Below are 17,227 nucleotides of genomic sequence, written 5' to 3'. Positions count from 1 at the left end.
TTTTTTGTTTTGTTTTGTTTTTCGAGACAGGATTTCTCTGTGTAGCCCTGGCTGTCCTGGAACTCACTCTGTAGACCAGGCTGGCCCCGAACTCAGAAATCCACCTGCCTCTGCCTCCCGAGTGCTGGGATTAAAGGCACGCGCCACTGTGCCCGGCTTGACAAGTTTTTACATGGTCCCAGGGATCAAACTCCAGTGCTCCAGAGCCATCTCCTCAGTCCTGAGCTTTGTTTTGTTTTTGAGACAGGGTCTCAACATCTCTAGCAGGCCTAGCAGGCCTCAAACTCATAGACATCATCTGCCTCAGCCTCCCGAGTGCAAAGGGTAAGGGTGTCAGCCACTACATGGAGCTATGTTTTGTGTTTTTGAGACACAGTTTCAGTAGGAAAGCCTGGAACGACCATGAACCCAGAATCCCCCTGCCTCAAATTCCAGAGTACCCACCACATCCACACCCATCAGTAGATAACATTTCTACACTGATTGCTTTCATGAACTCAAGGTCCCCTTTTCCTTAGCCATCTCACAATCTTAGAGCACTGAAGGTGACAGCAGTCCTGAAGCACTGTGTCCTAGGCAGTTTCCACATGGCCACTCAGTCCTTGCACTGTCACAAAAATGGCTGCACTGCACTTCCTTTATCCAGTTCCCTTGGGTAAGCTGAGCAGGCAGTTTCCTTACCTGCCTAAGCCTCCATTTCGTCTGTGAACTGGTGGTGACAACAGCACCCATATGTGGTACCCAGGAACTCTGGCTGGCCTCTACTGTCCCTGCTTCCTTTACACTGTCCCCACTCAACATAGGCCTTGTGTATACAGCCCTCCAGAAGCCTCCACCTCTCCTCTAGCAACAGAGAATTCTTCTCCAGCCTCCTAGGAACATAAGCTATGGGGTGGAGGTGGGGATTCTCGGTACACATGCTCAGCCAGTTCATTCAGGGCACTGCAGATGCCCAGTGAAGTTGTTAAATCAATTCCCTCTCCCAGGGGGTACTGTGGGACAGAGAAGAAGGGCCCTGTCTGATCAGATAGGGTGTAGCATGGGAACTGAGCTCAGACAGGCTGCCAGAATAGCCTGTGCTCTCCTCTTTGGCTATGCATCCTGCCCCCTACTCCAATGAGGACCACTTTGGGCAGGAGTCCACTGTTATGTCCCCTTGGGACACACTGATGGGAAGATGGAGGCCAGTACCCTTAGATCTCTTGAACTGTAGACTATCCTGCTCTCTAAAGAGTGAAGCAGCACACTACTCTGCAGCCACACAGATCTTCGTGGCACCAAGCATCACATTAGCAATAGCTGCTGGCAGTCTCCAAGGCTGCTTCTCTCTTGTAACTTATTGTTGCTATATTTATTCACTTTCTAACCCCAGATGAAATCTCACTACCGACCTGGCTGGCCTCAAACTCCCCATCCTGTGCCTCTGCCTCCAGGTGCTGGATTACAGATATGTGCACCATCATGCCTAGCTTCTCTTTATTTGGTGAAACTGAGGCCAGGCGCATTTCATTAATGGCTCTATGCCTTCAGGAGAGGTTGGCTATCCAGGCTTCATTTCCCTGCTGACCCCTCCAACTCCTCATGTGAAAGGTTCCACCCTGCCTTTCTTCCTGGCTTGTGGATCTCTTCCCACTGTGGTCACACTTACGTAGTAATGACATCCATCTTATTTGTAGGTCACACTCAACAGGACATTCTAAAACTGCAGAAAAGCACTGAGAAATACATGCAAAATAGTCCAGAATTCTATGGCTGGCATCCGACACAGCCCTAGCCCTTCCTCTCTGAAGCTCAGGGACCTATCTGACAATCTACAGATGAGAACACTGAGGCCCAAGGAGATGGTGTCTGGCTTACCCAGTGGAAGCTGGGTGAGGACTGTGCATCAGCAGCCTTTGCTCTGGAACATTTAATTACCACAGCCAACCTCCATGAGGACTGGAGGGGCAGGACACACTGCCCCCTGAACCTCAGTCAGCTCTGACTGAAGCTCTGAACCTCTGGTGGTGAGAAGGCATGCTGGATTTCCTTCAGAGCTACCTCCTTAGATTAAGGAAGCTGCCACCTCCCCCTCTAGAAAGGGCATTCCCTTTGCAGCTGCTAATTCCCCAAATCTACACGATGCTCTTTTCACCAGAGAGGCTGCCTGTGCCGGACGACCCTGGGAGAGGACTGGATTCTTCTAGAAGATGGGTTGGGCTGCTGGATGGTTCAGCTTTCAGTGGTGACCCACCTTGGTGGCAGGCTGATCCTGGTGGGGGCCACAGGCAGGCTGCTTTCCTGGGAGCTGGTGTGTCTGGAGGACTGCGACAACTTTGAGAAGAATGTCCTCAAGGATGGCTGCCCCCATCAACAGGCCCATGTCACACACCCGCAGTGCTTCCGCCATAGCAGTGGCCTTCTGTGGTGCCTGGCACAGGCATAGGGCCTTCAGGAGGCAGCCGAAGGAATATACCCGGCGCCATTCCTTGTCTACATCTCTCCAGGGACCAGTGTTGAGCTTTTCCCAGGAGTAGTCTAGGACAGCCTCGCTGGCCTGCAGGCACCCCTGCCAATGGCCTGCGTAGAATAGACCCACAGCCTGCCGCAAAAGCGCAGCCACACTCCTGTCCACCTTCTCACCGAGGTCCAGCTTCAGCTCCTCCTCTCTGTCAGGCAGGAGCATCCTAAGGTCCTTCCAGAGGGTGCTGGACCCCACCAGGGGCTCTGTGGTGTCCTCTGACATGATCAGCACCTGAGAGGAACAAGACAGGAATCACACACACGCGCGCGCGCGCACACACACACACACACACACACACACACACACACACACACACACACATCCCCTGTAGCTCACACCAGTGCGTTTCAACAAGGTCTTTGCTCCTGGCTGCCTCGCTGGTGCAGGCCCTTCCTTTGGGGTCACTGCTCTGTTTTCAGGGCCTTGTACAATGCCCGGCACTAAGTGGACTCCGGATAGATATCTTTTCAGAAAGATGTGTGCTGTCCTCATCCGGAATGACTCCAACATGCCTCCTCTGCCTGGCAAACTCCTATTCAACCTTTCAGGCCCATCCTGAATGATCTATGTAAAGTCTGAGGAAATGCTCCTCAGGGTGTGTGTGTCCACAGACACCCCTTGGGCTCTTCTTATAGCACTTGTCACAAAATACATCTACAAGCACATGCGTGTGATCTGCCTCTCCAAGGCTGGGTTATGCCATTTCCATTTTGGTTTCCCTAGAGCCTAAAGCTACAGGTGCAGAAGGAAGTGCTCTGTTTTAGTGTCCCCAAAGGCCCCTGTGTCGAAGGCTTAGTCTCCAGCCTATCCCGGTACTTGGGGGTGGTGTGGCCTTATAAGAGTTGGAGCCTAGGGGGAGAAACTAAGGTCATGGAGCTGCGGCCTCACAGTGAGACAAGTTATGACCCCAGCCTTGTGTTTCTTAGTCACCATAAGGAGCAATCCTCTGGCTTGTGCTCCCACAGTGATGCACCGAGCTGTCACAGGTCCAGAGCAACAGGGCTATGCCACCTGCTGATATTCTAAAATCATGAGCCACCCCACTCGTCCTTCCTTTCATCCTTCCTTCTTTCCTTGGTGTCTTAGCCTGAGTGTTATGTGTGGACAATGTCGCTATACTAACACTAACAGATCTGCAGCTTGCAGACCACCATGGCTTTCTGCCCTGCTCTATGTTCTCAGCTCTATCCTGACAGCTGTGGCATTTGCTATATTGGATGTGATTTATCCCTAAAGGTTCATAGGCTGGGAGTTTGGGCCTCAGGAGGGGCATTTAAGAGATGGGGCCAGGGAGGTGATTAGGTCATTAAAGGCACTGCTATGGGAGGGTTTAATGCCTGTCTTACAAGAGTGGGCTAGTTCCTACAAGGCTGCTTGTTATAAAGTGAGGTTCACCCTCATGTTGGGTCCTTGCATGTGTCTGTGCTCCCCCCGTCCCCCACACTTTCTCTACCATGTGGTGACACAGCTGGGTAGCCCTCACTGGATGTCTGTACCAAGCTGTTGGGACTCTGCAGCCATCAGAATTGTGAGCCAAGGTATGCGTCAGATGGTCTTACAGCAACCCCTCCTGACCATCCTCTGACTGCTGTGCTGCTGAGTGATGGGACCATCCTGTTTTGGGCAGGGAATGCAGATGGCCAAGTAGGAAACACTTGGCTTTGTTGGCCACACAGTCTCAGCTGCACCACTCTGCCAGTCATGCACCAGAATAAACAAATAGGGGTGGCTGTGTTCCATTAAAGCTTTATTTATAAAACAGAGTGGGTACCAGATGTAGCCTGCCATCTCCTGTTGTTCTGTGTTCTGGAGTTTTACCCCTGGGTTTCATCCCTGGCTTGGGGTAAAAGAAAAGAATAAAAAGGGAAAAAATACCCTTTATATATTTTTCTTTGACTCAGGGTATCTCTGTGCATTCCTAGCCATCCTAAAATTCACTGTGTAGATCAGGCTGGCCTCAAACTCAGAGATCTGGTAGCCTCTGCCTCATGGGTACTGGTATCAAAAGTGTGTGTCACCACCAGCAGGCAGAAAAGACAGCCTTTACCTTTTCCTGGCCCAGTCATACAAGCTTGCCATGTACTGGGACAGAAGCAAGTGCTACAGAGATGAATGCAGTGACTAATGTCTGAGCATAGACACCTCCCACAGGTCCCCTAAAGGTGGAAGTAGGGGGCTCTCAGGCTCCAGGGAAGTTCCAGGTGGCAGGAAGGTGTCACATGGAAAGGGGAATTGTGGGAAGGCCACTGAGCCTGGAAGAGCCCCATGGGAATGGCCTGAGCCAAAAATAAGCACACTTAGCCAGTTAGCAGACTATAGCTGGTGCTTCTTACAGCAGTTAGTCTGTGCAGCTGGACAGATGACAGCCCCTACAGGTGGCCATATCCCAACTTTGAATGGTATGTATGTCACCTAGTATGACTGAGAATGGGAGCTAAGATGGAAGGTTATCCTGCATTATCAAGGTGGGCTCAGGAGCACATTGAAAGGATTGCTTTGGACTAACATCAGATTTGGAAGGACTTGTGACTTCAGAAGAATGGTCACAGAAAGGCAGAGTGGCTGGCTTTGATGACTAGAAGCTGAGAGAATTCAGGGCAACTTACAGGAGCTGAGAAAAATCAAAGAAATAGATTCTTTCCCGGGGCCTTTGTTGATCCCTCCATTTCAGCTCAGCAAGACTGAAGCTCAGATCCCAGCCCACAGATCTGGGAGGTGGAAAGCCTGCGGTTTACAGCCGCCATGCTCATGATAAAATAGGATACACAAAATAAAAAGAAAGCAGTGGTAGTAGGAAGTGACAGGACTCTGGTTCTGTGGTCAGGCCACATGAGCCTGGGGCTAGCACCATTACTGGCTCTCTACTAACCGGTCAGCTAGTATGTGTTAGCTCAGGCTACCATGTCGGAAAGGCTACATGGCAATATAGATAAAGAGAGCCTGTAGCTAACAGAGAGCAAAGAGCTGAGGTTCCATGTCTGTAAGCTGCCCACACCCATATGGAGTACTGCTGCCAACAGAACCTGGCACAGGGGCATAGGTCTGTTAAAGCAGCCACTTCACCTCTTCTTCTCCTATACAGCTGAGTCTTTGTGTGAGAGCTCAGCCCAGACCATAGCCATGTAAGGGATCCGAACACAGAGGACCTGGCTAACCATGCACATATACACCCAGCTCAGAAAACCAGGTCCTGAAGGACTCTGGCCACCTTGGGCGTGGTGAGCATGGCGCTGACGGAGCTTGCTTGCTCTTCTTTCCGATTCCATCTACCTTGCTAAAAACTGTTATGTCACGTTACATTCCTAAAGCGAGCCACCAGAGGCTAGCTGCTCCATTATTCCTCCTCCCGAGGCTGACTACCAAAATCCAGCTTTCAAAGTACTGAAGTCTGGCAATCAAAAGACCCCTTTGGTTCACCTAATTAATACCCCAATCAAAATATACCACCACATGCTAGCCCATTCTAACACAGGCCTCTCCTTTTCTCTTGTTAAAAATTACACCTGCAAGGTCGTTTGCTGCTGTTTTTCTGCTTGAGTCAGAAAGTGGCCACTAAAGCTTTTCTTTCTTGCTTAATGAAGGATCTCTCTGTGAAAACAAGTATTTGGGTGTGGTTTGTGCCTAAAGCTAACCCAAAATTCTTTTATTGATACTTCATAATTGTAATTTTCTGTTATTATAAATAATAATGTAAATATCTGGTATGTGACATCTGTAAAAGGACCATTTGATCCCCAAATGGGTCATGACCACAGGTTGAGAACTGTTGCTCTAGAGGAAAAGAACTGATAAAATAATTTGTGTGTGTGTGTGTGTGTGTGTGTGTATATATATATACTAGAGAGGGGGAAAGGGAGGAAGAGAGAGGGAGAGATTGATTGATTGACTGATTGATTGATTGATAAAAGTATGTTCCAGGCTGTGGTCCGCTAGTCCCACAATGGCTGTCTACCAACAGAAAGTCTAAGAATCCAGTAGTTGTTCAGTATACTAGGCTGGATGTCTCAGCTGGTCTTCAGTATATGGCCAAATCCTGAAGAAATAGGCTCTAATGCCAGTGAAGTAGTGAACTTGCCATCAAGAGTGAGGACAAGCAGGCAAAGAGCCAGTTTCCTGCTTCCACGTCCTTTATATAGGCTGCCAACCAGAAGGTGTGACCCAGATTAAAGGCCTGTCTTCCAAGATGCTCTGTCCTGCCTGAGACCTAGAATTCCAGCAAGAGGGACTGCAGACCCACATGCAGTTCTCTACGGCCGCAACAAGTTCCTTATCCTTAAGCGTAGCACCCTGCCTCTAGGAAGGGGTCCAACCCACCTTTTCTCTTATAGGCACTCCTTTCCCCACAGGAGAGTGTCTGTCCTCCACTGTTTGAAATTAAGTCCCATCTATTGATGTCAGATTCTGTCTCTTTCTGCCTTTTGTCTCTTTATATTGCCCCAGAAACCCAACATTTATTATTATTATTTTAATATTTATTTATTTGTTTGTTTGTTTATTTTGGTTTTTCGAGACAGGGTTTCTCTGTGTAGCCCTGGCTGTCCTTGAACTCACTCTGTAGACCATGCTGGCCTTGAACTCAGAAATCCACCTGCCTCTGCCTCCCGAGTGCTGGGATTAAAGGCGTGCGCCACCACGCCCGGCTGAAACCCAACATTTATAAGCTGCTACTTCCAATGGCCTTGAAGAGAATGACCTCCTGTTGTAGACTGCATGGAAGAGCCTTCTGGGAGAGCGCCTCACACTGGCCATAATAAACCGTCTTCTCTCAGCCACATCGGAGCTAGCTGTAGTAATTATAAGCAATTTAAATTACAGTTAATTGCTGAGGGCCAAGTTTTGGTGGGGCAATATTATATAAACATCTCATATTCTAAATGACTGGAATTTTGACCTCACAGCCAAAGTTAATAATACACCCTGTATTAAGGCTGTCATGCTACTGTGTACTCAAACTGTTTAACCTGCCTTTAAGAGAAGACTGTATCAATCAACTTTACTTGTATAGGGTTTCCCTTGAATTCAACTTTTACAACCTAGGCTAATGCAGAGCTATCATATTAAGTCATGTACTCTTTCATGTCTCTGAATCGGATGATGCCACTGAATCATTTGCTGAAAGTTGAAAGTAACCTCCTCCAATCTACCGTAAAAGCTGAAAGCAGCATTTGTGGATACTGGTTGAAACACAGTGTCTGGGTCAGTGGGAACCGGTGTAAGACTCCATTAAAGATGCCTATAAAGTATCATATTCCTTGCCCTTGTGAAGCTTTCTGTACTGTTCAAGAAATACAGAGTGAAGCCCTTTGTGAGGGATGGATAGTCACACAACACACCCAGAGACAGAGGCAGTCACATACAAGACAGACAGACACACAAAGAACAGACAGACACAGGGCTAAACATTCATTAGACGGCCTTCAGGACGGCACCGATCCAGACTAGTGCAACAGACAGACAGAGGACGAGACACGGGGAGCATGACATAGAGAATTCAGATCTGGACTCACTCTTGGTTAAGTGCCTGGAAGGGGAAGTTCTTTTCCTTCCTTAACATGACACTGACATATTTTTGGTAACTCAGGGCTAGTAGCTGTGGTGGTTTGAATATGCTTGGCCCAGGGAGTGGCACTATTAGGAGGTGTGGCCTTGTTGGAGAAAGTGTGTCACTGCGGGGGGTGGGTTTTGAGACCTTCCTCCCAGCCATGTGGGAGGCAGTCTGTTCCTGGCTTCCTTTCAATGAAGATGTAGAACTCTTGGCTCCTCCAGCACCATGTCTGTCTGTATTCGACCATGCATCCGGCCATGATGATAGTGGACTGAACCTCTGAACCTATAAGCCAGCCCCAAGTAAATGCTGTCCTTTATAAGAGTTGCCTTGGTCATGGTGTCTCTTCACAGCAATGGAAAACCTAAGACAGTAGCTAATAGGTACTAATTCATGCACCAGGTGAAGGCACATTTTTGCCTTGGCTTTATAGCCAATGTGTCAAGGTTTCTTTATAAGAGCTCCAGGATTCAGCAGCTGTCCACTGAAGGATCCTAGGCTCCATGAATGTTTCCAGAGGAGCTGGTCTGATGTGGGCCCAAAGCAACGGTCTTCACACAACCGGCAGCTTGAACAGGCCTTCCAGTGTATACTGCCTGAACTGCCTTTCTCTATGGCCTCAAGCCCAGGCTTTAAGTCAACCCCCCAGTGCTCCCACACAACCCGGTCTGACACAGATGGGACCAGACTAAGTGGCCCTGTAATCTGGCTGTAAGTATGGCCTGGCTTCCTATACCCTCTCCCCGAATTGCCTCTTAGAAAAGGCAGTATTAACCAAAAGGCCTGCCACAGGAGAGAGCAACTCTTGGCTTATAAATCAGTGTTTAACAGTGTACCCACACTAGCCTCTAAATTGGTTTCCCAGAGTACCATATAAAAGTTTATTGTGAGATGTATAAATAGGCTTCCAATAGTCAGGTATAGATGGCCTAACTGTGGAATTCACCACCTAAACCAGGAGACTATAAATTTAAGAGCCTCGACAAACAAAACCGGGGATTATTGTTGGTAAAATGACACCCACAATCACCCAAACACAGGCCACACGTGCCAGTCTCAATGGCCTCATATGCTCCAGTATAAGTTTCTCTCCCACAGTGCAACAGTTAATAGGCCTTAAAGACATATTGCTGGCCATTGCTTTGCTTTTGAAGTTGGTAGGGGCTGTGTCCTTGCTTGTAAGGTGCTCTTCTGGTGCTCTACATTCACGTGTCAGGCAAAAGGCACTGCTTTCAAGTAATGGCCAGGCGCGGGTTACACAAAACAACGTTTCTCTGTAGCCTTAATTCTAAAAGGTCTTTAAATAAAGGCCCATTTGTTGGTGTACAAAACGACTCTTTTTGCGAAAGGATGTCACCTAAAGGGTGCAGGATCTAATCTGTGTGGTTCTATCTGGGCTTCCTAAGTGAACTAAGCTGCTCACACCAAAACCAAAGAAACCAAAAAACGGGGCCGAACGGATTCAAGCCTTGCTTCCTAAGTGCACTTTTTGGGGATGCATTACAGAAACCGGTTTTGGTTGCCAAGCGGGATGCTGGATGCCTTAGCATGAACAACCGTCTAGGGAAAGCACGTGCAGTCCTTCTCTCAAAGTACCCGGCTGCTCACGCCCTTCTGGACAGTCTGGATTGGAGGGCTGGCTAAGTGGCCTAAGAGAGAGAAGACGCCCTGACTCCCAGGAAGTCTTTGGTTGTTGTTGTGGACCTCTGTCCGCTTACGGGGAACAGGCGGACTTGGGCGAGCGGGTTCGAGGGTGGAGATTGGAAACGGGCAGCAGTGGCCGCAGCCATGCCTTCCGGACAGACGGCGCAGGCGTGGTTATGTGGGCCGGTCTCGCCACTAAACCTGTCCTCACACTTGAACCACTAACCGAAGCCTAAAAGGCGACAGTAAGAGCACGGCAGTTGCACGCATGCGCTATTTGGCATCCCTAGCAGCTCCTTTCCTTCAACCATTTGTGGTGAGCAGACAGCTACTACGCATGCGGCTTCTCGAGCGGCTCCCAGGCCTCCCAAGGCGCCTGCGTGAAACCGTCCCGGCTCGCCCGCTCCGGGCTTTAGCGTGGCGCTTGCGCCATCCGTCTTTCACGGCCAGGCTGCAAGTCTAAGCAACTCCAGCTGCCTGGGGCTCCAACTAACCTCTCTGGCGCTTGGACGTGTTTTGTCTCTCGTCGCTGGCGACGACTGGTTCCGTCCGGGCGAAGATTCTTCGGCAGGCTTTATCACCGACTATACCGAGAGCATCGATCACTTCTGACTCGGCTGATCGCGACGGGTGCCTAGAGGAACGCCGAACAATCGATGCCCGGCCCCGCCCTCCTCTGGTTCAAAGACTTGGGAGGCTTGGGCTCTCTTTTCCCGGTCATACCTTGCAAAGCAGTTGTCACTTGCGACTTTACCCAATCCTTCCAACTCAGATAATGAGTTCTCCCTATTTTACAGAGTAGGAAGCCGAGGTGGAAGAAAAATAGCCACATGGTTTTAGAAGTCACGTATATAATTTGAGCCCACAAGTACTGCCTGCAGGACTGTTTTCCGTGAGTTGGCCTATGGTTTCTTTGCAGAGACAGACTGTGGAGTGGTGTGGCAGTCAGTTCGAGTTTTGAGTTTCGAGCATTCTCTCCCGGTTGACTCCAGAGGTGCCTGGAGCAGCAGCAGCAAACGATTCCCTGCAGCGATCTGCTAGCCTTGGCTTTGGAGTGTGATTTCTACCGGTTAGCAGGGATTGAGTCAGGATGTGGCACTCCTCAGTTTTCGTCCTCTCAGGAACACTGAATCGGTTGCTGCCACACCACTCCACACAGCCTGTCTCTGCAAGGAAAACATCCTTCCAATAGGACTTAGACAGAACCCCAGGATGTCCCTTCATTCTCTGTGACAGGCCAGCATTCCAAAGTTCCATGCTTGGTCTTTTTTTTTGTTGTTGTTGTTTTTTTGTTTGTTTGGTGTTTTTTTTTTTTTGGGGGGGGGTGGTTGGGTTGAGACAGGGTTTCTCTGTCTAGCCCAGGCTGTCCTGGAACTCACTTTGTAGACCAGGCTGACCTCGAACTCAGAAATCCGTCTGCCTCTGCCTCCCTAGTGCTGGGATTAAAGGCGTGCGCCACCACACCCGACTCCATGCTTGGTTTAATAAGTGATTAATCGAACTACTTGTCCCCACTTATCAACAACATGCTGGACAGCCAAATTAGGTGCCTGCATGTTGGTCCCCATGCAGCTGTGCACAGGCTGACCCCCGGGTGCAGTAGCTCTGACCTGCTATGTTAGCAGGCCACCTTTCTATTTTACTTCCTGAATTTTCTAGCTTTGGATTTCTTTCCTGTGAAAGAGAAGCTCTAACTGGGTAGATGTTTAAGTGCTTGCTTTGCGAGTGTGAGGGCCTGGCTGTAAATTCTCAGTAAAAAGTCAGATGCAGGGGCAAACACCTGCAGTTCCAGAACTGGGGAGGCAGAGACAGGAGGGTCCCCAGGGTGGCTGTCCTGTCAGCCCAGCAGAGTCAGTGAGATCAAGGTTCAGTGAGAGATGCTTCTGTTTGGTTTTGAACCCCAGGACAAGGGACTTGGGTGCATATCTTACACACCAAAGCAGACCTGGCCTCCAGGTTCTCCCAGCATCCCTCAGTCCCTACCTGGCATACCCTGCCCCCAACCCTGAGCTTTCTAGCGCAGGGGCTGGACTGCCCTTCCCCCACCAGAGGCTCTTCTTCCCTATAGAATCCAGACATTTTGGTCTCTCTCTTCTCTGTGTGTGTGGGCCCCTTTCTCTCTTTCTCCCTCCCTTCATTCCTCCCCTCCCCATAAGCCCCCCCCCCATGGCTCACCTTCCCTGGACTTGGGGCCAGTGAGCTTACCCACCCAAGAGCAGTTTTTTGTATTAAACCTGCCTTCAATACAATCTAATCTGGCTTAAATAGTCTCATTTCACTGGTGGTGGCTTATCAACATTGTCTGAAAATGAGGTAGAGAGCAATTTGGGAAGATACCCACCATTGACCTCTGACTTCTATATGTCCTTTCCCCCAGCCCCTTCTCTGTCTGCTCTTCTTGTCTAGTCTTCAGGGCACTTGCAGACTTTCTGACCACAAGCTCTCTACTACAATGATAAGCTATGGTCTTTTTTTTTTTTTTCTCTTTTCGAATATATATTTTTTAAAGCTCTCTTTACTAAGTCAGAATTTGATCTTTATGTGACAGTGGTCAGTGGAAGAGAGGTTGCTACAGAGATACTGTGGTAGGGTGGACGCTAGTTTCTGAGTTGTCCAAACAGATCCCATAGCAATTGCCAAAGGAGACTTGAACGTTAGTTTCTGAGTTGTCCAAACAGATCCCATAGCAATTGCCAAAGGAGACTTGAACCCAGAAACTGCAGTTCCAAATACCCTCTTGCACAGTGTTCGGGGATGGGATTTAGGCAGCAGTCTGTGGCCTGGAGTGCTGCCAGCCAGAGAGACAAACACTGCTTTGTCAGCTTGCTTATCTATGTCTTTTGTTTAGTGCTGGGGATAGAACCCAGGGTCTTCCACATATTAACACACTCTCCCACTGAACTAGCCCCCCCCAGCTTTGTTTGTGTATTCAAAACCAGCCTGTTATTATGAGTTATAGGCACAAAGGAAATGTTTCCTTAAAAGAACAGTAATTTTTCATCACTGTAGGGGTTTTACCTCCTGTCATCTCCTTGCCACCACCCGCTCTGATCCTAGCGGCTTTGGAAGTGGCCATTAAGCTGGCAGACCCACTTGAGAGCCATGAAAGGCACCAAGCCAACAAAAGGAATCATTTGTGCCCATATTTGTGATTTTTCTCCATTAGATCTGAAGCCTATAATTTAAATATCTCCAAGTGCTCTGGGAACATTTGTGGCTTAATTATGAAATTTATTTTAAATACACAAACAAGGCTCTAAACTCAAAAGCAACATTTAGTGTGACTGCGGGAGAGATGTTTAATGCACTTCAGTTGCTCAAAGAGGAGAGTGGAGACCTTCCGGTTTTTGTCTCTTGCCTTGTGTGTGATGGTCACTTATTATGCTGTGTTCTTGTTCCAGTTACATCACTGTCTCAGCAAAGATCTGGTGAGTGAGCCTACAGTAGTAACCTCAGCAAGGCACAAAGATGTTAGGATTTCCAAACAGAAGTGGCTTTGGATGTAAGACCAACAGTAAAAGCTCAGACACAGGGTTAGGCTGGCTGAGGGCTTTACTGTCATCTTCCTCCTCCATGGAATGAACATAATATCTCCAAGACGGCTGGGCATTCCAAGTAGGCCTGGGAACGCTCGTGAGACAATATTTTTCTTAGTGAGCATAAGGGCCTGCATTCCATCCCCAGCATCACAAACAAGAACAAACACAAGTCAGAAAGTAAATTTTTATGAACCATGGCAGAAAACCGTGGGGGTTGTTTGGCATCTGGTAAGGCTGGACCTATGTTTAAATGGTGTAGTCATATCTCAGCTACTCCCATAAAGTCTACTTGCCTCTGAGCAGACTGTTTCCAGGCATATTCCTCTATGGTGGCCCTGGTGCTTCTGTTTGCTCAGCATCTCAAGGGAAAATAGAGGACCTGTTTCCCAAGAGCTCTAGCAAAAACACTTTGAGAAGAAATCGCCTTGACATAAGTGACACACATCACAGTGGTTATGGTGCTGTGACTGGCTGAGACTGCACATACAGATGTGCTTAACTGACAGGAAGGCTGGATAGGTCCACATGAAGGAATGGTGGGACTCGTGCTTAGAGCAAGGGAGCAGGTGTTAAGAAGGCTAAATTTACTGTTGAATTTATGTTACAATATATAGTGGGTTGAGTGCAAGTCCAAGTCCCCTAAGTCTTGGAGGCCCAAGTGACTCTGTAATCCTGCCCCCAAGTTATTTCTGATAACTTGGTAAATGAAGATACCAACAGCCAATAGCTAGGGTCAGAGAGGAGGGGAAGAAGGTGAAGGGGGAAGGAGAAGCTGCCATGGTTAGGTGAGTTCATGAAAATGTGTCCCTGAGGGCTGGCCAATTGGAGTTAAGAACAGCCCAGATGAAATATAATATGGGGTTATCTACAGGAAAGTAGATTCTAATGGCACAGAGGGTAGATAGATATCTGCCCAGCTCTTGTGCTGTTTAAGGCTTATTGTAAATAATAAAAGTCGTGTGTCTTTTATCTGGGAACTGGGTGATCAAGGTGAGGTAGAAACCCCGGACTGGGATTAAAAATTTCTACAAGAACAATGTTGGAATGATGTTTTTGTACCCTGAAGCTGTGTCTTTGCCCGTCTATGCCTGGCTAAGAAACCTTCTGATTGGTCAAAATAAGAAGCCTATGATCTTTAGCAGAAGGTAGACTAGAAGGTGGGACAACTGGCATAAAGAGTGGAACTCTGGGAAAGAGTGAGGTGTGGGAAGATTTCCCCACCGAGACTTGGAGGAAGTTACACTTAGGAAACTGAGGAGAGGAAACTAACTGGCCGTGTGGTAGACAGAATAGTGTAAATGAGTTAGCATAAATTAAGAACTAGTTTGGGAGCGAGCATAACCTAAGGCCATAAACTCTGTAAGTAAAATTAAGCCTTCCTGTCATTATTTGAGAACTGGGGCAAACATAGAAAAAGCCCAAATGGTTACATTACAACAATAAAATACCTAAGAAAGATCAACTTAGAAGAAGGTCGGGTTGATGAGAAGGCTGGGCTGGTAAGCACGCCTACCATCAAGCCTGAAGCCCTAGGTTTGAGTCTCAGGAGTCACATGGAAGAAGTTGTTACAGGATAATTGATCACACTGTGAACCCTGAGATCGTTTTATTTACTTAAAACAAAACAAACCCATTTCTAGTTGTGTTGTGGCTCAGCCTTAACTCACACCTTTAATCTCTCTGGAGGAATACAGACATGCCCTTAGCACACACACTTAGTCTGGAGCAATGAAGGTAAAGTTAGTTTATAGAAGGAAATACCCATGTTTATAAGTGATGTCGAATTAATTGAATGGCAGACAAAGTGATGAATCAGAGAAAGATTTGACAGAATAGGATATGCCTAGCTAGGAAAACTGAACGTACCTTCAAAGTCCCATCTCAGTCACTTGGCCAGCCCTGAGCAATCTCATCATTTCTCTGCCTTGTTTCAGCCTCCCTATCACTAAAATAGCCATAATGAGTGCATCTCAGAGTTCATTGGAAGGCCAGATCACTGAATGCAGAACAGAGTAACACACAAGGACCATTGCAAATCCTAACCCATCCTTTTGCCCTAACCTAGCACAGCACATCCTTAACCCCAATCCCTAAACCCCAAGACTTCAAAATGTGGAAACTCAGCATTGATGTGATGTATGGTTTCATTCACAATATTGTTTTAAAAGGTGAATAAGGTGCATTTCATGTTTAGACTGAGTCTAACCTCAATATTTCTCATTATACATATTCAAAATATTTCAAAATCCAAAAAAATATAGCCAATAGGAAACCCCACTGGTTCCAAATTTCTTGAATAAGGGGTACCCCTTGTTCTTACTGTCCTCCTCCTCCAGGGCTGGGGCCTTCTAGCTCTTCTAGGACAGGAGCCACACGCTGGGAATATCAGCTGCCCAGCACATGTTAGTGCACATGTGTAGCAGACGTCAATCAGTCACTGGAGTCAGCCTTTCAAGCCAGCTGTGGTTTTGTACTGCTGTGGAATGAACATCCCTGGCAGCTGTGGTTGGAAGCACATTAGGTGTTTTTGAGAAGGTCCTGGTAGGGACAGGCTGTCTGTGTCTACTTGGGACCAGTAGAAACCTAGGGGCTGAAGACACTTGCAAAGCTTCCTCACACATTAAGTGGAGATTTCTGGTTTCTTTTGAAAGTCAGTTGTGTCACCTGGTGTTTTTCCTGGGACAGACACGTGAAGGAGTGTTTTCTTGAAGCAGACACAAGTGAAAGGATGTTTTGCTAAAGCAAACATGTGGAAGGATGCATGCTGAAGGATTCTTTGCTAACGACGCACGTGTGTTGGTTCGCCTTGCATTGTGTTGCTGAGCTCTGCTTGTCCTGACTTCATAGAAATTCACCAAAATACTTCAGGTGGTGCTCTGGCTGCTTCTTGATGCTTCCACAGACTTGGGCTCACTGGCAGACTGATGTCAGCTGATACAGACTCACATGGAGTTTTGCTAAGACAGACTCAGGTGGTAAGGCAAGACCTGTGGAGGAGATGTGATGTTTGGAGGGAGTATAAGTAGGATTCAACGGGCTAGGGCTAGGGCTAGGGCTAGGGCTAGGGCTAGGGCTAGGGATAGGGATAGGGATAGGGATAGGGATAGGGATAGGGATAGGGATAGGGATAGGGATAGGGATAGGGATAGGGATAGGGATAGGGATGGGGGGGCCTTGCATATCTACCTTTGCAATGATTCTTGGTCTCCAGTCTTCTATGATCTTCACTTCGTTGAGAGAGGCTCAGCAGAGAACTTCTCCTGGCGTCCCTGCTGGTCTTGGTTGCCCCTGCTAACTCATGCCAATTTGGCTGAGGCCTGGCTGTCTCTGCTAGGTCATACCATGGCTGCTGATTCGTGTTTGCTATACTGACACTACTGAACTGGACTGCTAATATATTCGTAAAGTGTTTGTGAGTGGATTGAGCTGCCGAGCTGCCACTGCTGATTCCTGTTAACTGAACTGCTGATTTCCTGACAACGCAGACTGGATTTGCTCCAAAGAACAACTTCTGAACAGGTTCACTTCCCTAATATCCTAATAACCTTTCTTTCCCCCTACCTCTTGTGGGTGGTGGACTAGAAGGGAGGTTAAAGCATTTAAGAACCCATATTAAAAGTAGGATTTGAAAAATCAAAGCACCTCTCTCTGATACCCGGGCTGAGAAACCAAAAGCAGATATGGGCAGGGCCTGGATATGGCGGGGGACTGGGAGCTGTCTGGCATCCCTGTCTCTAGGTGGTCTTTCTCCACCATCTCTTTGACATGTTAGCCTCAGAAAGCCGGACTTCTGCATTTTGTCTCAAAGCACATGAAATGGGTGTCCTAACAAAGACAGTATCCAACAGGAGCTGCGTGACTTTACGGACAGTTATACTTAAATTAGTGCTGGGATGACACTCAGGGCCTCATGCATGAAAAACACACTCCCTGCCACTGAACTACAAACTCATTCCAAAGTTAATTGTAGATTCAGAAAAAAGTTGCAAAGATAGT

The 17,227-nt window shown here is 48.0% G+C and overlaps 1 protein-coding gene across 2 annotated transcripts in view; it reads right to left on the bottom strand.

The window, feature by feature from the left end:
• The window catches only part of Kdm8 (lysine demethylase 8), a 17,726-nt gene extending 7,368 nt beyond the window's left edge, over positions 1–10,358 (bottom strand). Inside the window, exons 1-2 of one of the 2 annotated variants that reach the window (XM_021168072.1) lie at positions 10,187–10,358; positions 2,234–2,734 (exon numbers count right to left, since the gene is read on the bottom strand). In XM_021168072.1, coding sequence (XP_021023731.1) covers positions 2,234–2,725 — 492 coding nt within the window. In that variant the 5' untranslated portion in view covers positions 2,726–2,734; positions 10,187–10,358. The remainder of the gene's footprint in view (positions 1–2,233; positions 2,735–10,186) is intronic. The other variant, XM_029479661.1, reaches the window with a different exon arrangement.
• Between the last annotated feature and the right edge of the window lie 6,869 nt (positions 10,359–17,227).

Source organism: Mus caroli, chromosome 7 (assembly GCF_900094665.2).
Source record: "Mus caroli chromosome 7, CAROLI_EIJ_v1.1, whole genome shotgun sequence".
Classification (NCBI taxonomy): domain Eukaryota; kingdom Metazoa; phylum Chordata; class Mammalia; order Rodentia; family Muridae; genus Mus; species Mus caroli.
This window is presented reverse-complemented; position numbering and strand designations above follow the sequence as displayed.